Genomic DNA, 24171 nt, shown 5'->3' with positions numbered 1-24171 from the left:
TGCCAGCTCCAAGGGGGAATAAATTTGCAAAGGGGCGAATTAAGAAAGGCAGATGGCAGGCAGGTCTGTAATGCGAAATGCTGTTTCCAGCTGGCACCTGAGCTCATCCCTACCCACATTTCCAGTGATGTAGTTTTGTCCTTCTGTACCTGCTCTCCACCTCGGCTCCCCCCACCATGACTTACTTGCCCCTGGGAATCACCCCTGAGAGCATCCGCACCGCAGCCCCTTTCCCTGTGCTTTTCCTGCTGTGGCTCGGAGGGGTGGGACGGAGCAGGGCTGCGCGGAGGTACGGAGGTCAGCGCTGCCTGTGGTTGGTCTCTGCCTGCAGGCAGTGGTTATTTGGGCTTCCCCTTGGCTCACAAAAATTCCCCATCCGTGTATTAAAATGCTTTTGGAAGCCACGTGCTCTTGCGGAGCATGGCGGGCCGGGCGAGTGGAGGCACGGACTCTACGTGGCGTTGGGTTTTTACTCCATGTTCCCCAAACTGAATGCACAAAGGATGTGGGCAGGCTCCAACCCAAAGGAAACCTGGAACGTGGTGTCTTCCATCTCGATGGCTGTTGGCAAACCTTAAGACGATTAAAACCCTGTTCCGTGGGAGCGATCTGCTGATGTTCCTCTCCTCCAGCAATTACGTTTATACGGACGCTGTCCCCTCGCTCCCGCTGCGGCGGGCAGCTCTGCAGCCTCCTGAGGAAAATAGGAAGGAGAAAAACCGCCCCGTCCCTCCCTCCGCCCTCCTGGTGGTCTGTAGCTCTACAAGGGGGTTTAGGGGGGCCCAGCCTGTGTGAGGAGGGGGCCGGGGCCGGCGGCCGCCCCTCAGCGCTCCCGCGGGGCCGAGGCCTCCCTCCTCATTCGCGGCCTTGTTGCATCTCACACCGGGGGAGAACCGAACAAACCCTTCCTAATAAACTTGTATTTTATTATTTCATTAGTTACTTTGGTGTTTTTCATGGCAAAGGCCGTGGCGGATCCAGCGCGAAGGGGCCGGGGCTGACGGGGGGCGGCTCTCGGGTCCTCCCGCCGCCTTCCCGTCGGGCGCAGCGCCGGGCTCCTCTATGGTTGTCCCGGAAGTGCTTCCGGGGTCAGTTGGTAACCGTGGTAACCGGGCGCTTCTTCCCGCTGCCGGAGCGATGGCGGAGCCGCAGGCCGCACCGGTGAGGGGCCGCCGTCCCTTCTCCTGCCCGGCGGGCCGCGAGTGCCCGCCCGGCGTCCGGGAGCGCTGGGGGGGCTGCAGTGGGGCCGGGCGGGGTTGGGGGTTGAGGGGAGGCCGGGGCGGCGGCGGGAGGTGCTTTTAAGAGTGAGTTTTTAATCTTTGCGCTCTTGGTATTGAAAACATAATGGAAATTCAGCCTTATTCTGACTTTTATTGGGGTAATCTAGCGAAACCGAAGCCTTCGTCCATTACAGCTCGCTTTTCCCCGGGTATTCGGTGCTCTTGCAAAATTGCCCTCACTCTGCCTGCTGAGCAAGCTGGATCGTGCCACCTGATTTCTTATCGTCAAATGCTCTTTAGGAAGCTAACTGGTCTTGGAATAAGGCAAAAAAAAAATTCTCTCATGGATAAATACCTGATTAAAAGGTGAAGAGCAGAAAGAAGGAATAAATGCTCTCTTGGTTCTTTGTGGTGGAGGGTGGTCGTTAGTGAAGCCCCACGGGGATCTGTACCACGCCTGTGGTGGTGTTCAGCGTACCGAGACACGATCTGGACAAAAGGATGGCTAGAAGGTTATTCAGGTGAGGAGGAAATATGAGAAACTACAGGAAAGTCTTAACAGTGCTGAGTGACAGGACTTAGCATTGGAATGATGTGTACAGATTAAAAAATTGCAAATATATTAAAAAAAATGAGGGGCTTTGTGCTGGTTATTGCTGCTTAGGAACGAGTTCTTGGAGTTGGGTAATTCTGTGAAAATAACAACTCAGCTTTTCACTATAGGAATCAGAAAAGTGAATAAAATGTTAGAAATTATTAAGAAACAAAGCTGGTAAAAGCCTTTCCTGTATACACCTGGGGTCCTCCCATGTCTCAGATACTGTATGCAGTTCTGGTCCTCCCCACCTCCAATAAAAAAAGAGAGTAGAACGAGAAAATGTTACCAAAACATTACAAGGAATAAGGGGAGACTGAATCTCCACTTTAAAAAATTGTTTATTAAGGAGAGGGGAGGCGACACAGGTCTATAAAATCCTGTGTTGTCTCTGTGGAAGAGGAGCGAGGAACGTCTCTTCCCCAAGAAACTGGAAGTCAGAAATAAAAATGCTTCCCTGCGTAATGATGTTTCTCTTCTGTGAAGGCTTGGTTTTTGACACAAAGTGAGAAAAAAGTATAAAATGCATTTATTTTTCACGGACTGGGTACCTGCTTGTCCGTGAGCTCTGGGCAATATTTGCAGGTCGAGGTTTGTTGCCCGCCGTGCGATGGGATGTCGCTGCGCTCACGTGCCTGCAGACTCTGATGGTTCCCCAGGAACCACTTGGTTCTAATTAACTTTGTAAACGTTTCATAAAAAATGCTTTTGACATTTTCCTGTGTGAACTCTTAATTAGCATCTTAAGTGCTTGAGTTTTGTTTTTTTACATGGTAATGATCCCTTTCTAGAATCCTAATAAATGGCAGTGAGCCTATGGAACAGGAAGGTACTGTAAAATGAGTGGGTTTATTTAACCTGCAAGGCGAACAGAAATCTCTCTCTAGCTATGGCTAGGGAAGAGCAGCGCTTGGCAGGGCAGAGTTTGTCTAGCAGCAATGACGCTATTTTTATGCCCTCTTTTGGGATTTGCCAGTTGTCCTTTCTGATTATTTTGTGGAATAGATCTTCAAGAAACCTCACCTGGTGTATTTAATACTCCTTTTTTCTGTCTTTCCAGGTTTCTTCATTGCCAGCAGCTACAGAACCTCCAAAACCCCATCCTAAAAAAGGTTTGTTTGAAGATAGGATTGTGTTTTTTAGGCCGGTTGATTTTTAACATTTCTTTACAGTGTGTGCAGCTGTCTAGTAAGAAATAAATGTCCACTGGGAAAAGATGAGACTCTCTAGACTGTAAGCTGCTGAGTACAAGTACTTTTTTCCTAGGATCTGTATGATCACTAGCTCAGTGCTGTTGCTGGCTGACTTGTTGTACCTGCAACCAGCATCATGTTTGCTTATAGTCTGAGAAGCAGTTTATTTTATTGTGTACATACTTATTGGGCTGCTAATGAGTTTGGTACTCATTTATCTTCTTAAATAATAAGAGGGGTTTGTTCGTTTTAGGTTCTTCAGAATAATGTCTTGCTGTAGAAATGATCTTGGGAAAATAACGTTGTGTCTTGTTGATTTTTCATGTCACATTTTCTAAGTTTTGAAGTAAAAGAGATGTGCAAGTGAGATCAAACCAGTCATGTTGTAACTGGTTTTAACTATAGTTTGTTTGGGTTTGTTTTTTGTTTTCATACTGAAAGTAAGAATTACTTAACTTAATCTGAGTTGTTTTTTCGAAATCTTGGTTGACTGAACTGGAACAGGAACAATTTCAGTTATCGGTTCAAAATGTTTGACTAAAGCCTGATGTTTTGTAAGGGGTCCGGTAACGCCTGCAGCACAGTTTGATGTTGCAGCCTCTCCTTTCCCCTCTTCCCTCGCTCTTGCAACATGACTTGTCCCAGCACACGCGATGAACATTTCCTTCTCTGTGGTACTGAGCTGTGTTCACGTTCCTAGTACAGATTTGTTCCTTGTAGAGACTTTTGTGCCTACTTTAAGTGAGGTTTGGGGTTTTTTTTGTGGATTTTCCTTTCTCAATTGTATAGAGGGCCCCATCAATTCAGATTGTAATTAAGAGTGAACTCTGCAGTGTTGCTAGAACCCCAATATCCTTACAGTGCCAGCCAGAGGCAGTCCTTCTTTTCCCTTACCTTTTAATTCAGGGAAGCTCAGCCGGGGAGCACTGGCCATTTTCCACCCTGAATGTGCGATGTGCCTGTCAGAGTACACTTCGGGAGGAAATCTTCCATATTTCTCAATTTCTTGTGTCGGAGACTGCCTTGGTGATAATGCTGGCATTAAAAAGGAGCTTCTTTGGCAACTGGGTACGATAGTTTCTGCCTAAAGATGAAGTTCTTCATCTTGCATGTAGGCCCTGGGAAGCTGGGAAAGCCACTTTGCTTTTGTTTTGGGGAGGTCAGTCTAACATCACGTAGTCCCAATTCCTGGCAGCAGAATTCCAGCACTTGAGCAGAATATGGCTGTCCTGGAGACGGTGCTTGATGTTTCCGTAGACCTACAGCTGTTGGCTTGCGCAAGTCCGAGCCTCCTTTGTATGTTGCCCGGAGCTGAGAGGAAAAGATTGCTACTGCTTCAGGCCTGTGTGCAAGTAAAAATAAAATCAAAATTTACTTTTACCTTGACTGTCTTTTAGAGCAAGAATTGCTGTTACTGTGAACCAATTAGCATGGCTTCGGTGGAGGCACTGATTCACTCCTTAGCGAGATGGTTTGTCTCCATCCTTTTCTATAAAGATTATGACTCTGATCTCCTCATCCTCCGTAACCCTCACCTTGTCCTGCCTCTTCCTGCAAGTCCCATCTATGATATTTGCGCTGACCGTGTGGGTTGGGGGGCTGTGTCTTCTATCTGGTTTTACAGGACAGCGTAAGCTTGCAGTTGTCTAAATAAAACATCTGTAGAGGGATCAGGCTGATGCTGTTTGCCAAGAGATGGACTATCACTCCAGCGCTCTTTCCTGGCGGGCTGAGGTCTATTAAATCAACTCTGCATAATTCATGAGCAAACGGAATAGCTGAGAAAGAAAGATGGGACCATCAGCCTTACAAACAAGCCGTGGAAGTGTGCTGGATAGAAGCTGTCGTGCCTCTGTCAGCTTGCTTGTTAAACTGTCCGTCAAGTGCCTTCCTGCTTCTAAGTGCGCGCAATTTAATATTGATTGTTTGGGAGAATGAACTGTGGCGGTTGCAACTTTCTTAATGGGACTGCTTCTCCAGATCCTGCCTGCTGTTTTATAAAGGGCTGCTTGTTCCTGGCTGCCGAGGAGGAGTTTTCTTTCCTACTCCGCAGCATTTTGCATTAACAGCCCTGAAACAGAGCTGGACGCTTCTTTAAGAAGGGCCACCAATGCTCCGTCAGGTTTTAAGGCTGCAAGTCTGAGGCTGGGCAAAGGCCGTGCAAAAGAGTTGGTCTGTCTCCATCACCAGCCAACGTTCCTTCACCTCCTTCGTTTGGCGTTGGTGTTCGCACTGCTGTATGCCGGAGGGGAGAAAGTAGTAAATTAAATCCAGTTATTCGTGGCTTCGGATCTCCCTTTTATACCGATAACGACCCTTGACTCAAAATTAACTATGGTGAAGAAAAGAAAAAATCTAGCCGGTGACTTTTGTAATTCTGTTTTGTGTCTCTTAAGGTAAATTGAGGCATCTCCAGTACCTGGCACACCTCGAGTCGTTCTTAAATGAAGTGCTTTGGAAGCCTTGGTGCTTTGCCATTTAACATTTGACTGCGTTGCCTTTAGTGCAGTGGGCAAAAGCTGATTTGAGCTGCCTGATCGTTAATCTCTAGGAAACGAGGGCAGCAAAAAGCTTTGTAATAGGGAGTGATATAACAGTGTCCTTTGTGCATGGGTGTGATGCTGGGGGCAGTAAGAGAGGAGGGGAGAGAATGAAGGTGATGTTGTATATGCTTTTGTGGAGTTTACCATGAAAGAATAGCATCTTTTTCCTGTGACGGTTTTTTTTTAAATAGGACTTTTCTAGAACATCTTAATGAAGTCTCTCATCCTATTTTAGTTTGGCTGAGAATTATGGTGAACTTTAAGGAGCCAGGCAAATCTACATCAGTTCTGTTAGAAGAGTGCTACTAAACTTATTTTAAACTGACATTTTTAAACACTGAATGATAACTTTCTGTTGCAGCAATTTGCCTTTTTATATTTGCATTGTATTTTCAAGTAGGATCCAAGAGAGATACTAAAACCAACATTAACGCAAGCAGGTCTATGAAATACAGAGACCACATGGTATAATATGGTCTCCTGTGAACAGTTTGGTGTGGATAAAATTTGTGCCCAAATAGAGCATGTATTGTAATAACTAAGCAACGTTGTTGTACACAAGTGTAGTAGAGTATGACCAAGTCATTGCTGAAGTCCCAACTTTAATGGTCACAGTGCCTGCATTCAGATTGTAGCAGCTTGCCTGTGTGTGTACTGGGTAGGAGTAAGGTATTAAACGTATGTTTCTCAGAATGTGATGTCAACTTTGCAAAAAGTCATTTGAATGACAAATTACAAATACGGGTTTTGTTGCTTAACCAGAAGGAACACCAAAAGACGGCGTTTTCCGTCTGACCTGTGGTGCAGATGAGAATACGCTGAATACTGTTGAACCGTGCAGCCTGAGAGTCGCGCGGCTTCCCCTCGCTGTTGCGTTGCTTTCCTCACCTGGATGCTCCTTTGATCCTGCCCGTGAGCCAAGAAAAAATGGAAACCTAGAACCAGTGTTTAGCAACCTGGTTTTATAGCTCTTAAACAAGAATAACTTTGAGTTAAGAGGCAGAATTTGCTCTTGAATTAGCGGCTGTCAGGGCTGATCCGTCATGTGGCTTTTAGGTTGCGAAAGCCCGAAAGGCTGGGATTTAAGAGAGCCTGTCTTGCAGGCAGGTCAGCCCAAAGGGAAGACGATGAGCATTCAACAGGCGTATAAACGCGGTGGTGGTGGTGGGGGGGAAAGGCGTTGTACACAGCAATCAGGTTAGAAATCTCTAAATCTAGCAATCTAAATTAAAGGACTGGCAGAAGGCAAACCCCTCGGAGTATCTTGTAGCTGCACTTGGTGACAACCATTATTCAGCAGCTGACACGTTAGTAGCTAAAACCATTCATTATTTTGTCCTTTACCCCCCGTGGGGAGAGCTGCTCGGAAAATCAATTCCCTTTGTTGCTACATCAAGATCCATAACTCTCCCTGTGTTGATATTTTGTCCCTAAGCAATTGATGGTAGAATAAAGGGAGCTCTGTTCCTTGAAGCGATGTGGAGTTAATATCAGCCTGCTGAGATGGGGTTTTAATCTCCCTGCTGCATTTTAAATTAATCAGATATTTTCCAAAATGCTTTACTGGTTTTGAATTGAAATAGGCTGCCTCCCATCTTTCCACTTTCCTTTTGCTGCACAGGCCAGTCAAGCCATTTTGTAGTAACTGATGGTGCTGTAGCAGAGAAGCACTTTTACCAGTTTGTATTGTTGATTTTTATGGAACATAACTTGAATTTATTTCCCTTTATCGTGGAAAAAAATATTTAGAAAGGAAGTTCTGGGCTTATGTTAGTCTAATAACAGTTCAGAGGTTAATGGAACAATTTTAAATGCATTTGGATTTCTACACAAATATTAGACCTCAGAATTTCTTAGATACGGTGATGACTCTTTAATAACAGGGTAGAATCCCCAAAATATATATACTATAGTAAATACACTGAAGCAAAATAAAATAGATTTCACTTGGGTCACTGGGAAGAACTTGGGCTAGAAATCCATTAGACTGTGAAGAAGGAGAATTCTGAATTGTTACCAACCACCTCTATGTCTACCCAAGGAGGGGTCAGGTAGATAATTTTCAAAGCGAAAATCTTGCCCCTGTGAATTGTAAAAGGGATTAAGCAGGGATTAAGTGTTCTCCCCAGTCCTGGGCATTGGGATATTTTTTGGATTCTTTGTAGGTATGTTTTTTCTAGGGTTTGAAGCAAGGAATTCTGCCTTGGATTAACTGTAACCTTTGGCAAAGCGCTTTGACTTTTGTTTCTTTCCACTTATCAACCATAAGATTGGTCTAATATTCAGTGATGGTATTTGGATGCTGCAGGCTTTCAGTTAACAAAAGATTTGGAGACATTAAATGAAAAATATTGTATAAATGCATATATTGCAATGTACTACTCGGCCTGTTTGAGTGCTCCTAAAGATAGTGCTGAAGGGTGCGGGCAAGATGTATGGGAGAAATTTTATCGGGAGAAATTTTAGCATACCCTGTGGTCAGGTCTGCCTGCTGGGCATTTTAACATGCTCAACGCTTCACGTCGGCGCACTTCTGTAAAATAAACCAGGTGTCTGGATGTTTGTGAGCCTTCATCTTATTTTTTTTTAGGCGAGTTCCACTTCTGTCTTGTATGATTATGAGCATAACTAGCAAAAATGTCTTGTAAGGCCATGGCGAGTCATTGAAAGGGAAGAAATGACGTTTCCTCTGCTTTTATTACATTCTCCATTTCAGAGACAAAGTTACTGACCCGAGATTAAAACAGCTGATGAAATGGGTTTATCAGCAATAAACACACAAGTGCTCGGTGTCCCTCTGTAAGTGATAGCAAAGTTTGATTAGATTTGGCCATTGCAGATAAATTTGGTAATAGCAATAGGGAAGTGTGTTTTAAAGCTGTGGTTGTATCCTGTTCGTAAACTCTGTGGTAATGAGAGTGGTGTGCTTTGTGGCTCAAAGTTACCACACTTCTACCACACAGAAACCTGCATTTTGGATAGATGACAACGACACGGTATTTTGCGTCTTACCAGGGTAGTTTCTTCTGTTTAACTGAATTTTGAAATATTCTCAAGCGGTGCGTGTTATTCTTGTCCAGCTAAATCCCATGTCAGTATTTAGCTCAAATACTGATAGTGCCGTCCTTTTCATGTGGGTGCTCATCCTTGAAGACGAGGGTGTACTCAATGGGTTCTAACACAAAATAATTGCATGTGCTGATTTGATGGGCAGTAAAGCTCACTTTATCTGGTATTGACTCTGGTTAGGAAGTGCTCATGACGATAAGCAATCTCAAAATGGGACTGTTAGATAATAAATAACTTTCAGATTATGGAGAAGTAGGTAAGTGGCTTCTGATGATCTGTCCTGCAAAAATGCATCTCTCTCTCTCTCCAGGCAGCTCCCGCAGATGAACCGATGGGGATCCCTCCTGTTCCTGCAGGTATTTTAAGGGATCCTGCAAGTGTTTTAATGGCTTGAGCACTCTGAAGAGCAGGAACTTTTTAGTACCCCGAGGAGTTGATTCTGCACACTGCAGAGCTGATCATTTCTGAATTCCTGATACATTTTCTTAGATCAATATAAAATCCATTCTTTGAGCCAGCTTCAAAGCTGCCTTTGAACTTGTAAGAGTGAGGCTGCCTGAGAAATCCAGATAAAAAACAACCCCCTTGAGTTAAATTAATTAATACTTTTAAGTGTGTCAAAAAGAAAAGACGTTAGTGGAAATGTCGTGGTTGTTGGGGAGCAAATGCAGTTCCCGATATCTGTACTTTCCAATTCGTTTCCATTTGGCCATGTGCAAGCCAGATTTTTTTAGCCCATTTCAACCTACAACCTTGTGGGAAGAAAATGGTTTCTAAATAACATAGATTAGTTGGTAATTACATCATTGTTTTATATAAGAGAATCTAATATTTTCATCTCTCTGCGATAAGTGGGTAGTAGTGCTGTGCGTACTTTGTTCAGGATCTAATACAGCTGATAGTTTTGAATAGTGAGATTAGAAAAATGAATTATCATTTTTGGGTAATTAAATTGTATGATATACTTCACTTCATCCTCTGCTCCCCCAAATAACAGCCCAGTAATCCCTGCACCACAAAGAACTGGGAATATTGCAGTTTGAATGTGCTAGCACAGCTCTGCCCTCTTGTGTGTGTACATTAATATCTGTGATTAGAGGCACAGAGGATCCTTTGCAGACAGCAGAGCAGGTGTGTTTTTCTGTCAAGACTAGTATCACTGTCAAATTTTCGTGCTAATTTTTAAATCGGAAGATTCATAGTTTCAGTTCTAGCTTTACGTCTTTTGGCAGTTGTCAACCTTCTTCATTTCCTCTCTGTAAAGAGGAAAACCTGTATCTGCTTCTTAAGCCTGTTGCAAACTTAATTAGGGAGTGAAAAGTGCCATAAAAGTGCCACCTCTTGTAGAAAGTGAGTATAATCTGAGTGTCATTTGATAATTAAGAAATATATTACACTGGATTAGGATCAGGAGGAGGGTGAAGTACAATAGCTCAGCTTTAGAGGATCTAACTGTACAATTGCAACATATTACTTTAGGATCACATTTAATTTAAATTGGTAAATTTATTTTTTTAAATTCCTTTGAAAGTCCTTGGTGCTAGGCAAGTTTATTTTGTATTTTAAAGTATTCAACTTCATGTTTGCCTGTTGGCGTGCTGCTTACAGATAAAATGGCATCTCCTATTGCGAATTTAAAAATAATTTTATGAAAATAGTAAGTAACAAATTTAGGAAGGGTGGAGTCGTCTTTCTGAATTGAGATACCTCTGATGTAAAACAAGTCTCAGCAGATCACCTGCGCTCCCTATTTAATCCGTGGAAAGCCCATCTGATCCCATTCCTCTGACCCCTCCCAGCCACCTACCGTGGGATGCGATGAATCGCTCCCTGAGGATGCGTATTCCTCTCCTTTACCTTAAAGACAGCCCAAGGCAAGTAACTCGGATGTCTTAATTTTCAGACACTTAAGTTAAAGGAGATGCATCCCACTCAAGAATGTCAGAATTAATGTCTGTGCAACTTGAATTCAAGCCTTTGAGTCTTTAGTGACATAATTACATGTTGGCTTTAGCCCAGCTCTCCGACATCATCCGTTGCACAGGAATGATGGGACTCGTTGAAAAAGGAACAGCTCACTGAGGGCTTTTTAAATAAAAGACATCTCCATTATTCAGTGTATAGCCAGTTGTCGTGCAAATCCCATAGATAAATTCCCTGATGCTGCAAGGTTCTTCTGTGTCATACTCAAACCATGCATTATATGTTAAAGTCTCTTAAGAGACAATACTTGCCTGTCAAGAAGACATTTTGGGTCCCCCAGTGCTTGAGGTCTTGCTTTTTCAGAGCACATGTACTGCAACACCTCCATGGCCAGAGCACCCTGCTTCCCACCCTGCTTGCTGGAGCGAGCGCTGGCTGGGAGATACCGGCTCTCAGGTCTTTCAAGCTGTACAGCCAGAAGTGATGGATGGGCATGTAGTGGCTGCCTTCGGGAATCCTGCTGAGGTGATTTTTCCAGCTTTGTAACAGAAATCGGAGTGAGGTTTCTTGTCTCATGAGCAGCTTTACAGCGTCTTAACGAAGAGACTGTTCATTCACTCCTTCCAGGGTCTATCCCCTTTGCCACGGACGTTTTAAGCTGCGTAACAGATGCTGCAGAAGTCCTGTGATTTAGTCACCGTTTTATTCATATTTCTCAATTATTTCATTCACTGTCTGACCTTGATTCATTTTTATATTCATCATCATTAGAAAGAGCAGAGCACCTGGTGAAAATACTGGTGTGTTCCTGTAGTTGTAGATGGGCTCGTTTAATTAAAGACTGTATCGTTAAGACATTTGCGCAGTAGGGAAGAGTGAAGGCTGCACAGGCAAATATTCATCCTGGGACAGACATCCAATGTGGAAAACTTCATCCTGAGGCAACAAGTCTGGAAGAAGTTTGTGCATTCAAACACATAGGGTCTTGGAGCAGGAAATGTTGAACCATTGGCAAGCCAACTTCTATATTATTTTTTTTTTTTCTTCTAATATAATATGCTTCTAATATAATATTCTTCTTTGGCAGTGGGTGAAATGAGGACAGGTTCTAGGTTCTTCCATTCTCTATTCAGTGGGAAGTTTCAAAGACTGTCAGGGCTGGATTATGGTGCTCTCCCTGTTGTAATTTTATTTTGCTTTTTAAGAGGAAAGCTTTTTCTTACAAATGCCTTATAATGATTTTAGTTTCAATTTCCATGTAAAATACCTTACGCTGTAGACAGAAAAAGAGTAAGCATGAGAATTTAAGCCGAAGGAAGGATTAGACTCGAAATCCCAAAACTACTGTGCTCCTGATACTGGAATTAATGAGAAGCTGGTTACGCAGGTTATTTTGGGAATGCCTGCAGCCAGTGCTGCTTCGTTTGCGGGGGAAATATCTTCCATCCTTGCTTTGCTGTGGGAGGAGACAGTGGGTAGTCACCAGTTAATGTCTCAGACCTCCTGTGCTATTTATAAACCATTTTATTCAGAAGCCCTCTGTGATGGTGTACCCTACTGCCTTTATTTAGGAAGAGCATTGGCAAATAGACGCTCAGAGGGAGCTCGGTTTCCTTCTTGCATACCAGGATATTGAGCAGAAAGCATCAAGCAGGAAAAAAATGGTTTAAATGGAGAAGATAACAATTGGGGTGCTGTGCCAGGGGCTGGATCCTTGAATATCTCCAAGCGTAGAGTCTGCATCCTCAGGGATTTGTTGTGCAAATCAGCCTGTTTTTTTCTAGATTAGCTTGTGTTTAAAAGCAAAAATAGCAAAAGCTCTTTCAGATCCTTGTTTTTCTTCTGCTCAGAGCGCGTCTCTCTGCTCAGCAGTCAGCGCTGGTGGTCAAAATTGGCTCGTGCAGAGGAAACAGACTTTTAGTTTTGATTTTTTAAGCAAATGAAGATTATACTTTTTCAATTTCCTTTTTAAAATTTGTTTCACCCCAATGTTATTGGCTTGAGTCAAGCAATATTAGTCTTGAATCAAATTTTTTGTGTCACAATGATCAGGCTAATGTATTTGTGCCAATGTACGTAATTCCCCCCTCTCTCATCGACCAGAGTCAGGATTGCAGAGTGGTATCTCGCCAGCCTCGTACTGCTAACAGAGATTTCCCAGTAACCAGACTGGTTCTGCCACTGGGAACCTTGCTGTGGCGCTGGGAAGTCCGGAGTGGTCACAAGTGTGTATTTATTTACAGATCTTCCCACTTTACCTTAAGGTTAAACTTGAGCAGCACATACTAGAAGACATTTATAGTGAATAATCAGTGTAGGTATTTGTCTTGTAAATAAAAACACTTTTATTTGGAGTAACTCAGAACTTTAAATGTCTTAAAACAGAAAAACCATTGAAGTCTGAGCTAGCAACTCTCTAAGATTTACGCAGTGTAAACTAACAGAAAATGTCCTTTTTTTTCCTTCGCCCTAGTGTATAAATCAGCTTGAAGATAAAATTTTCAGCTCTTCTATATAGCTTTGGCTAATTTTCCTGCAGGGGGAGGTGTAGAGTCAGAAATGTTGTTTTTTCGTTTAAACCCGCTGCTGTTCTTCAATCTCCTTCCAGTTTTCTCTGTGTATTGTGAAGCTATTAATACACGATAGTAAGATCACAGCTATGAATTATGGCTTTCTTGGTAGCACCAGAATTGTATATGATGAGTTTTATTAACCCCAGCTGACTGTAAATAACAAGGAACCATTCGGGTTTATTGTTTGATTTAAAGGTGTTTCAGCAGCAATTTGCAAAAGGAAAGACAGGGGAAAAGGGATTAAACAGAGAGAATGGCTACAATAAAGGACCCTCTCCTTTTTTCTGTTGTTTATATTCATTTTACAGGTATTTGTGTACATAAACACCTGTATTCTCACATATATACATATGTGTATACTCACACATATACATACGTGTATACTCACATGCGATGAGTGAAATACAGCGTAAACAACCTCTTCTGAGTGGTGATTTTTCATCATTACTGAGTTTTGAATACATTATGTCTCCATTTATGCAGTTTTCAAACTCCAAGGATGGATCTGGGCGTAGGAAGACCAACGTTGCTGTATTAGTTTTCTTTCAAAGCTATAAGGTATTTATATTGCTACAGTCTCAATAAAAGCCTTTGAGTGTCTGAGTAAGGAAGAGGATTTCTTGTTAAATTTGTCTGTGCACCAGCCTAGCTAGGAATTTGTAGGATGCTCCTCTGATATCAATGCAGTTTGTTATTTTTAAATCTAAAAACCTTGATATTAGAGCCTAAAAATGCTTTCTCTCCATTATTCATGCCTTATTTTGGAAAATACAATTCCCTGGCAGTGGTACGTTGTTTTATAGTAGCTATTTGAGTTTGTGCCTTATTATTTTAATATTATTTTTGATTAGAAGATACTCATTACCTCTCTGTCACCGGTTTTACAAACGGTAGCGTAATTCCTCGCATTGGCAGCTTGTGAAGCTCAAGGCAAAAAGGAGATACGCTCGGCTGGTTTCACCCTAGCCTTTCCCTCCCTATCAATGTTTATTTAACATGGTTGTGAGAGCACCAAGCTTCGTTTTGGACTGTAACCACAGCTATGCCCGACAGTAAACCTTCCCCAAGCTCTGCAAGTGGCAATAATCGTCACCCTGGCAATAATGTCAGCAAATGTCTCCAGGAGGCTGAGTTGGGAATTGAGGGGTGGGGTGGATGTTGGTCCTGAAAGACTTTCATGTGTTGCCTCTCAGATTTGGATGGTCTCCTCCAGTAGCAGATGAATTGTATGTATGCCGTTGTGAGTTTGCTGTTAAGCCGATGACCAGAATTACTTTAAAATGGGAAATGAATCTCAAATCGAAAAGGTCAATTCTGCTTTCCAGCGTTAGAGCGAGCCTTGCCTGATGATGGGAGGTGATAACCTCGCTCCCTCGTGGCATCGCCGCAGCAAAGCTTCGCGCTTTGATTTCTTCAGAGCAAGATGCACTTTACCAAATTCTTCTTTGGTGGAGCTCTCTTGACAGCAAAATGTTACAGTAGAGACTTGAGTCATTGCCTCTGTGTTTATTAATTTTGACAATACCTGTGTGCTTGAATGCTGCTTTACAACATGCAATTTTTAGTTAGAATTTGGAAAAGGACAGTTGAGTCAGGATCAAGTCAGGCCTTTTGGATAATCTTACCCATGTACATGGTACCTACCGCAGTGGATCCAGACCATGGCTCATGAGGCTACTGCAGAATAAAAAAAAAAACCAAACTTTCTTTTAATTACTTTACTGAAGATTTTCTTCCCTCTCCTTGTGCTGTATGTCATGTGTGGTTTAGGTTATTATGGATTTTGGTCTGATAACAGGTTCTTCTATGTGTCTTCTCGAGTCTTTTGCTTCTTTGCTTCTCCTCCAGGCTCTTCTTGTTGCTCTTGCTCAGTTCACTGCAGGTTGGGTTGCAAAGCTGGAGGGACAGGGAGCGAACTGCGCCTCAGACTCTTTCCACTAAGCTGGGGTGGAGGAGGAGCTGTGCTCTGACCTGATTTCTTAGTATGATGACACTAAAATGTGAACTTGAGCTCCTTCTCCACCTCAGAGAGCCATAGCTGATTTGTGCTTTTCACGGGAAGGGTGCTAAGGTGCTCCAGGCAGCTGGAGAAAATAACGTGATGGGTGAAAGGCTGTCTGATGGCTATGGTTGTTGAAGTCCACTTTACTCTGGCTATACCCACAACAAAAACGGTCTCTTTGCATCTGACAGTTTCTTCAAGAGGACGGCTGGTGCTTTAGCAATCATTTTCTCCATGAAATTTGCTAGGAGCCTTCTGGGGCTTTTTTCTCCTCCTCTCTCTTTACAGCAATTTCAAAACCCTTTTATTAAATCTAAACCCCACTCTTTGATGGTTCATATCTAAGCTATAATTACCCAATATGAAGATGCAAGCACAAAATAATTTCCTAGGGAGGTTTACACAAAAGGGAATAACTCTGATTTTTTTTTTTTCCCCCAGTCCTTTGAGAAAAATCTATAAGAGGATGAATAAAGCAAAGAATGATGATATTGCAGCACAGATACAAACCTGATGATCTTACTCCGATTCTGTCGGGGTTTCTGCTCCAGGGGCTTCCTTAAAAGAGCATTGTCAGAAAGAAAAATCACATTGCTGGAAGTGGGTTGTGCAATCAATCATTGGCCACCGAGAAAGTGGGGGATCAGATGGATTCCCTTTTGAATTCAATCAAAACACTTCAAAGAAACTGGCATGTCTCTCAACTGAGGTATTTAATCATATATTTGGTGCCTCGCTCCCTGTCGCAGTTGCTTAATGAGACTGGACTCTTGTAATCCCAGAAAAGAGAGGCCAAAAGATAATTATGCACGTTATAAACCCTTTTCACTGTAGATACCAAGTTTTTGGATAATTGTGTTTTCTTGGACTGGCCCGTGAGCAGGTTGATTTACAGAAAAGAATGGCTTTTTTTTTTTTCCCCACTGCTAGAATGGTGTAAACTACTGTTTTCTAACCTGTAGTCCCCACATCCCTGCAGTGCCTGGGTTGTTTGCGAGGTCTCTGCGAAAGGTGACAAAGAAAAGCGCGTTTTCATATGATCTCCAGCAGTTACATATGAGGAACTTCTGAAGGTCCATATATTGAAAAAAGTGGGAAATTGCAATGTAAACAGCCTGAGGGACTTGACGAATGTGCTCAGCTCTTCCTGGCGAGGCCAAATTCGGCAGTCTTTCCCCCGTCCAGAAACCTTCTGAGCGACCGGTTGCGGCAGTGTGTGTTCCCGGCTCTAATTAGTGCGAGATTGCAAACCAGTATATGCCATACGGAGCCTCCACTGTTCCTGATCATCCTTGCACTTGAGAAGACTGAGGCATGCTGCCGGTGCTTCTTTCTATTCTTCTGCCCCTCGCAGCAGCCCCCATGGCTGGATCCAGCCGTGCGTCGCTGTTCAGGCCGATGCAGCAAGAGCTGAGTGACACACATCATCTGTGTGGGGGTTTTTTTTAGGTATTCCGTGGGTAATTATTAAACTTGGAAATAATACAGGCATATTAGGACCAACAATGATTGAATCAGGTCCTTTCAGAAGGCACAGAATGTTTTATTCCCTTTCCTTGGAGTTAATTGTCCCAATAGCCAGGGATTTGTATTTCCCTTTTCTTCAGGAAAATGCAATGACCCTTTGCAGTGGGACAGTCCTTATCAGCAGGCTGGGGGAGCAAACCTAAGGGAGATAAATGCATCAGGAGTAGGTATCTCACTGCTTTCATGGAAAAACAGAAATGCAGATTAAGGTGGCTGTGGCTCTGGAGAGGTGTATAAGTAATTTGCATTACATTTTTCTGCATCTGCATAGAGTATAGAGCCTGGTAATAACCCTTTGCTTCCCATAGCCTTTTTTGGGGGGATCAGACCTGTCAAATTTATTAATTTCCCCACAATTTCTACATCCTTCCTCTCTTCTCTGCCCTCTGTGGGTTCCATACCAGATTTGGTTCATGATGTTTATGTTGGATTTCTTCAGAGAAGGGATCAAAACTGTTTCCATTTCCTTTCTGGAGTAAATTCAGGGAGTCTATCAACTTTATTCTATGAATCTTTGTGTTTGTTTTGTATTCAGGTATCAGATTCAGTTATATCTCTGAATTAATCTAGACATCTTTTTCGAAAGACGTCAGAATTGTTTGTCTTTTTTCAATTTGTTTGTCTTAGGGAAAAAGAAGAGAAAAAAGGACAGTAATGTGTCCTCAATCAGGTGTGTTGCTATTTCCGAATGAGTTTTAGGAGCATTAAAAACTCCATGTGTTTTCCCAATTCCACATAGTTATCCTTAGCTCAGCATGTCGCCGGGGGAAGCAAAACTGTTTTATCTCTGCAGATGTGCACGCTGTTCATTTCTGTGTCTCGTAGTGTGTTTTGATTTTTCTGTTTTCTCTCCAGCCCAGCTCTTTTAGGTAACTCCTCTGGGTTTTTGCAGTCTTGGACCCAGAAGGCAGGTGGTGTCTGTTTTACCCTTCTCTTTTGCAGCTTGATACTCCGCTCAGCACTCACCCAGCGTTTCTTCCTTCCCAGCCCTGTTCTCAGCAGGCGTTTCCGTAGCGTGGGAGTGGAGTATAATGTCCCTCTGGTCTTAAAAGTGTGAAAAAGCTCTTTCCTTCAGGAATTAAACAACTGATCTTTCATCCGCTCGCTGATGTACTGTCCTCTTAGCTTAGCCCAAAACATTCGTGTAGGCTCTAACATAATTTGGTTTCTTGCATCTCAGCTGGCAACACACCCCAGCCAGCTAGGTTTTCTGTATATTTTAACATTTATGGTGCCCTCTATTTTTTTTTTAACCTGCCAGGACGGCATGTACTACAGCCGGTATCGGGTAGGAGACCAGATGGGGTATGTCTGGAGGGTCTTCTGATTAATCCCTAGTTAAAACAGTTTTCATTGCACGTAATGATGCAGTATTTTGGAATTTTAACCTGTATTACTAGGCATAAAATGGCAAAGTATACTTTAGTTTTGACTGTAATTGAAATCTTTACGGTTAAATAGAGTTTGCAATGTCTGCTCTTAAATCCATGCTTACAAAAGAAACCAGGAAGCGCCCAAGACACGTGTCTGGTTCAGTATTTTGCATTGGATAGTGACAGCAGGAGACACTGCTCAGGAAGAGCACGCAAGTCCGGCTGCTTTCTGCAGTGCATTTCTAGCATCCCCCCGTGCTGTGTTTCTCGGAGAAAAAGTTCTGTCAAACCCTGGCACCCGTAATAACTGACCCAGGGAAGACATTACAAACCTGTTAACAAATTAGGTAACCCCTCAACTGGCTTCAGAACAGCAGCCCTCCAGCCTGTTTATGAAAGTGTTTTTTCAATCAATTTGTAGCTATTTAGGCAGCCTCTTAACTCTTCCCTTCATGGTTTCAGTGTAAGAAGGACAAATGGAAAACATGAAGTCATCAGAAATCAATTAATCTGATCTGAGAACATGCATATTAAAATGCCTTACTTAGAAAGATCCAGATATCACAGTAAAGCAGAACTTGAGAACATTTGGATCCCTGATCTGTGCATTTCTGTAAGCTTACCTTGTTTGGATTACTTTTTTGTTTGGACCGCGATTTTTCTATTTGTTTTTAGGGTTGTTGAACCTTCTTTATAAGGTGTTTGACCTTAAATTGCTGGTGTGCACACTTAAATCTCAGCTCTAGTATAAGTCTGGCTGGATATTCTGGAATTTAAGGGAAAAAACCAACAACAAAACCAGAATGGCTTTATAAAATTTTTTTCAACTTCATCAGCAGAAGAAATTCTAGTTGTTTTTAAGTGCTCTCAGTGATACTAGACTTGGTGCGAATTGTGGGGGAGAGCCTGGTATGCTTGAGAGATGTTTGCTACTAGCCGCAGGTGCAGTCCTCGCATGATTAAAGCTCAGCGCTTCTAAAACATAATAACACTTTGCACTGATAACGTCTCCCAACATGATTCAGTCCTTCCAGCTGCAGAGTTTCTTCTTTCTTACATCTGATCGTGACCCGTGCCGCCGGCTGGCAGAGGGGACTGCGGACCAGTTCAAATAATACCTTCTGCTCTGGGTTGCTGGAAGCTGAGCCTGCATCTCCGTCGGTGCTGTGGGTCCGTGCCGGGCTCCGCGGGTCTGGGAGAAGGTGGCCTGGTGCTGTATCGCCCTCGCCGCTGCCCCGGCTCATGCGACGGTTTTTGCCTTGCTTTGCTTCTGCACTTCTGTCATAATATTGACTTGCAAACATATAGCTTTTTTGCCAGTTGCTATGGTTACCTCTCAGCTACCAGCATCTGAACTGTAGAAAGGAGTAACAAGCAATACATTTCAAGCCTTAATGAAATGCACAGCAGTGTGTTAAACTTTTAAACCCAACGTGACTATCACTAAGCAACATCCATCCGTGATTTGCCATAATTACTGCTGCAAGCTCCTTATGATTGAAATGCCGGAGCACAAATCTTTCTCCTCCACTGCATCAAATATGTTTTTCTGCCAGTAGCTTCACAGTATCTCAGACCTGTGATGTTTCATAGTCCCTTCACAGTTTCAAAGAACTAAGTTTGACCTCTTTAAATTATTCACACCTTCAAACCGGCAACATCTCCAAAATCTCCTTTTGTGTGTATCGCCCATTTCCTTCTCATTCACTCCCAGAAATTTATTTTAAAGACGTTTGATTCTTCTGCCCTAGTTCCAAAATGTGAATCCAACTCATTTCCCCCAAGCTGCTTCTTGCATATTTGGAAGAACCAATTTCATCAGACCAGCATTGGTGTTGAATTAAAATGTGTGCGTAGTTGGTGCTTGGAGCTGTTTGCTCCAGTAACTGCACCAGAAGCAGCAGATGCCTCAAGTCTTTTGAGGTGGTGGTTTTCTGCTAAGTCTTATTTAGTGTCTATATTGAACAATGCGTTTTATCCATCAGTTTGAGAAGTAAAATTAAACTGGACACTGCTTGTATGTCCACACTCCAGGCTTCAAGTTAAATGATTAATTGCACTGCCCGGTGCAATTGCAGTTCTTGAATTAGTTGTGCTTGCAGATCCGGTGGTTCAGAATATCTCTGTGCTGTGCCCAGTTTTTCTGCTGATCAGTCTGATTTCCTGTATTCTGTTAAAATTTTACATTTACAGCACTGGAGCTACCAATCCTGGAGAGGAAAAACTGGTTGATCTATCTGCTGTATGTTCGCAGAGACTACGACGAGTGTAAGGTAAGAGCTGCTTTTGAGACTTTGCATTAGGAAGTATTTTACTAACATTATGAAACGATAGTTTTCATACCAGTTTTCAAACCACCCTCTTTCCTGACTTCTTTTGGAATGAGGGACCAGGAGAAAATACAAGTGAAATAACTTTAATGTTCTCAAATCCTTGGCTACCTTCAGGATTCATGCGTATAGTTCTCTGGAGCAATCTGTGAGCTCAGTGTGTCTTTGGGAGTGGAAAAATTGAAAGTATTGCAAACCTCTCTTGTTTCAAGTGATGAATAAGGTCTTCCAAACTGATAACAACATAGTTCTGTAGTGCAGGTCTCTCGATGGTACTATAAAGATGCTATGAAAAACACTTCAATTGAGTAAAACATTACTACCAAGTCTAAAAAAAAAAAGATCTTGGTTACCCTTGAACAAAATTCTTTCATTTTACAGATGATACATTGCACCCTTTAATTTCTCCTGGGTTTGGTGGGTAGCTTGGAAGTGGTGGTTTGGTTTGGGATTATAACAGTAAGTGGACTAAAGAAATGGCAAACCTATTATTAAACGGTGTGTTTTCCTGATAAAATGAGCACGAGCTATTGAAGATGTGCCAGTGGGCAGGAGGAGGGGAATAAGAGTTTCCTTTCTGTTTCTGTCATGTGCAAAGAAGATCTGAAAAGGCTTTTTTGCTTCTGAAACACCAGGGTTGGTCAGGACTTGTCTCTCTCTGCTGGAGAACTCCTGGGGGTGCTTAGGAAAGCGGCAGGCCGGAGGAAATTCATTTAGCTTTTAATTAATGGACCTGGAGGGTTGTATCATCAGCAGAGCGATTTCCTCTCAGATCTTGGTTTAATTAGATATAAACAAAAGTTGGACTAGCAATCTAAATAGAAAATTGTTTCCCTTTTCTGTTGATCTGACTGCATTTTTTCGGTCTCTGATTGTGTACTTTTACTGTTGCTGTGATGGGATGTGGAATCACAGAGTGCAGAAAAGATGTACGGCTCAGGAAAACAGAGAAAATAACCAAGTGGATGCTATAATGGCAACATTGACTTCTCCACGTCTTCATCAGTCATGGAAGCGAGAAAATATGGGGGAAAAAATCGAGAAAAGACAGCTAATACTCTTTTGCTTGGCAGGCCAGCTTTGCAGTAGCTGTCAAAGTAAAAGGCAGCAAAGCCTTTCCTCGGGGCTCACAAAACAGGCTTTTTGCAGTTGGGAGAGTCTGGCACCAGACCATAGCTGGTTAAACGATCTTCCGTCCTTTCGGCCGTCTGTGATGGATGTGTGCTCAGAGACCTGGATTTGTCCCAAAGGAGATAGGAACCTCAGCATGGCAGGAGGCTTCTTCAGTCGCTGAGGAGTGACAGGCGCATCCAAAAGGCGATTCAGATCTTAGGTGGGCTGAGCTGCCCTCTGGTAGTCTCTGCCTCTCTCCGTTGGTGTTGCGTGGGGTTATGGATCTAACCTGGATGCCCTGGGTGCTTGTCCTTATACGTGATAAGCAGAGACATTCCCAAAGCGCTATTTGGGGCTAATACCTTCAAAAATGAAAGAGGTATCGACAGCCATCCCCAATGGCTTAAATTGCTGTTAACTCCTTGATTTCAGTATAGTTTGGGCGTTCGTTAAAGTCCATTAATTTTGTTTTAAGACTCAGCTAAGAAACGAGTGACCTTTGATGCTATTAATTTTGGTCTGAATCTTGCTAGACCCTTTTTCGCACTCAGTGCTTTGACATGCTTCCTCTCTAACACGGTTTTAAAAGCTCCCATATTTTTCAATGATGTAAAAGGCCAAGAAAAAACTGTTTGTTTACCAACATTAGCTCCCCCAAGTGAAGGCATTAAATTGATCTTAACCCTTACAGTGCCACTCGAGCATCTATTTTGGTGTTGCCAAGCTTTTGACAAATTTTGCCGCTCATTACAGCGAGAGATTATTAACGTTGGCTGTTTGATTCACCTCTCCTTCTACCCAGCAAGAAGCAAGGCAAACATCCCCCGGAGCCTGCGGCTGCAGCATCCCCTGTGATCGCACAGGCAGAGGGGAGTGCCGAGAGAGGAGGGACAGGTCCTGCTAAGCAGTGATCATCACTCAGCCCTCGCTCTTCGCATGCAAAGCTAGTAAACTGTGTTTTCTGCTTGCAGCTTCAATTCCAGCCCTGCCCCCTAACCGTTTTTCACAACAGAAATCTTCTGCTTCTGTTATGTGCGAGGAAGGAATTATTAAAATTACCAGATGCTTTTAATTAATTAAAATCGCTCATGCTGGTTGGTCTCCTGCCAGTATGTCTAAATTCTGTCAGCGAGTTAAATAAACTTGGGAGGAAAAGCTGGGAATACAGATCATATTTCTCAGCTCAAGGCCTTTTGCTATGGGATTTTTTTAGGGCTTACAGAATTAATCAGATTTCTCTAAAAGATAGCTCTCTATTGCCCTCTCTTGCTCCGAGAAACTGATTTTATGTAGATGGAGCAATATAGAATATCCATATTCAGGAGATGCCTGGTTATGTCCGAGTTGAACGTCCTATAATAATGTACTTTATAAAGAGTATAATATAGATATATTAGCAGATACAGATCTGAGGGGAAGAGCAGCCTAGACTTGTTCTTTCTGTTCCTTCCTCTCTTTAGTTTTCTTTTACAAGTGAGGATTCTCAATAATAACCCCTTCACCCCGCTTTCCTTCTATACACTATATTCGAGGATCAGTTGTCCTCCTTGTTTTCGGGTCCTTCATTTATATTCGTCGTGGAGGCAGGGGTTGCTGGTACTGCTCATACACTTAACAGAAGTTCCAGATAAGCACCAGGTTATTGCTAGCCCAGAAATCTTTCTTCCCCTGCTTTGTCTCTTCCCCTTCCGAGCAAAAGAGGAGTTTCAGAACAGAAATGATGCACTTGGTTCATAGCCACAGTGCTCGTCTGCCCAAAGGTCACTCTTTTTGACCAGTTTTATAATTTCGGGTCGAGTGTGACTATGTAATATAGCCAAACTGCACCCGCACCCCAGACTGTCAGCTGCATGAATGCAGCCAGCAAGAATTTACATTTTCATCAGGTTTTTTCCCCCTTCCTTTTCCCATGTACTTGTCATTTGTTCATTTGGCTTTCATTGACTCAGCTGCAGTTGCTCCAATTCAATTTATTTCTTCACAAAGGGCCTAGAGTAGATACCCTTATCAGCAGAGGATGCTTTCAGAGATTCCTTGTGGCATTTTCCCCAGGTAATATCGAATTATCTTTGGTAATAGGAACGAACAGAGAAAAACTAAAAGGGCTACAGTATTCCTGGCAGAGTGCTCTTCACACATGATGACGAGCTTGCACTCTCCTGTGCAGTCTTGTAGTTGTCCCAGCCGCAGTCCAGTGCCTTTATTATACGCGGGGTTGCCGTTTCTGTAACTGAAACCAAATCTCTGTCATTAGCTTTGTTAAAATGATGAAAGTTTACAACTTTTACAGCATTTTAATATAGTATATTGCAGCAACTAGCTACAAGTTCTGTGTTAATAGACTTTCCTAAGTACAAATTCTGATTAAACGCGTTTTGTAGTTCTCATGTCCACTGTTACCATCACATAAGAAAGAACCGTGTCCATCAACACGTTGCATGATGTTTAAATTCAAGTTATTTTAGGGCATTCTGCAATAAGCACAGATACCGCACAGCTATGTGTAGCGCATAGAAAAAATTCTCCAAATCAAGATTGCAGAAGGTATTTGGTCAGTCAGAAATCAAATTTCTTTCATAGGGATTGCCTTTATTAAAATATTTGAAGGGTTTATATTCTTCTGAAACCTGTCATGATGCAGTTTAGTAAAGGGGTAATAGTGAACTGGCTAACAGGCTTTTCGGTGACGGAGACTGTCTTTGGTATGTAC

At 42.7% G+C, this 24171-nt stretch overlaps 1 protein-coding gene across 4 annotated transcripts in view; it reads left to right on the top strand.

Annotated features, from left to right (window-relative positions):
• The first annotated feature begins 616 nt into the window (after positions 1-616).
• Positions 617-24171, top strand: part of BBS4 (Bardet-Biedl syndrome 4) — a 43881-nt gene continuing 20326 nt past the window's right edge. For 3 of the 4 annotated variants that reach the window (XM_075160572.1, XM_075160570.1, XM_075160569.1), the window contains exons 1-3: positions 926-1161; positions 2876-2927; positions 20212-20291. In XM_075160572.1, the coding sequence (XP_075016673.1) occupies positions 1063-1161; positions 2876-2927; positions 20212-20291 (231 nt within the window). In that variant the 5' untranslated portion in view covers positions 926-1062. Of the gene's footprint in view, positions 1162-2875; positions 2928-20211; positions 20292-24171 lie in introns of all 4 variants that reach the window. The other variant, XM_075160573.1, reaches the window with a different exon arrangement.

The sequence above is a fragment of the Calonectris borealis genome, chromosome 11 (assembly GCF_964195595.1).
Source record: "Calonectris borealis chromosome 11, bCalBor7.hap1.2, whole genome shotgun sequence".
Taxonomy (NCBI): domain Eukaryota; kingdom Metazoa; phylum Chordata; class Aves; order Procellariiformes; family Procellariidae; genus Calonectris; species Calonectris borealis.
The sequence above is the reverse complement of the archived record's forward strand: the minus strand, read 5'-3'. Positions and strand labels throughout refer to the sequence as shown.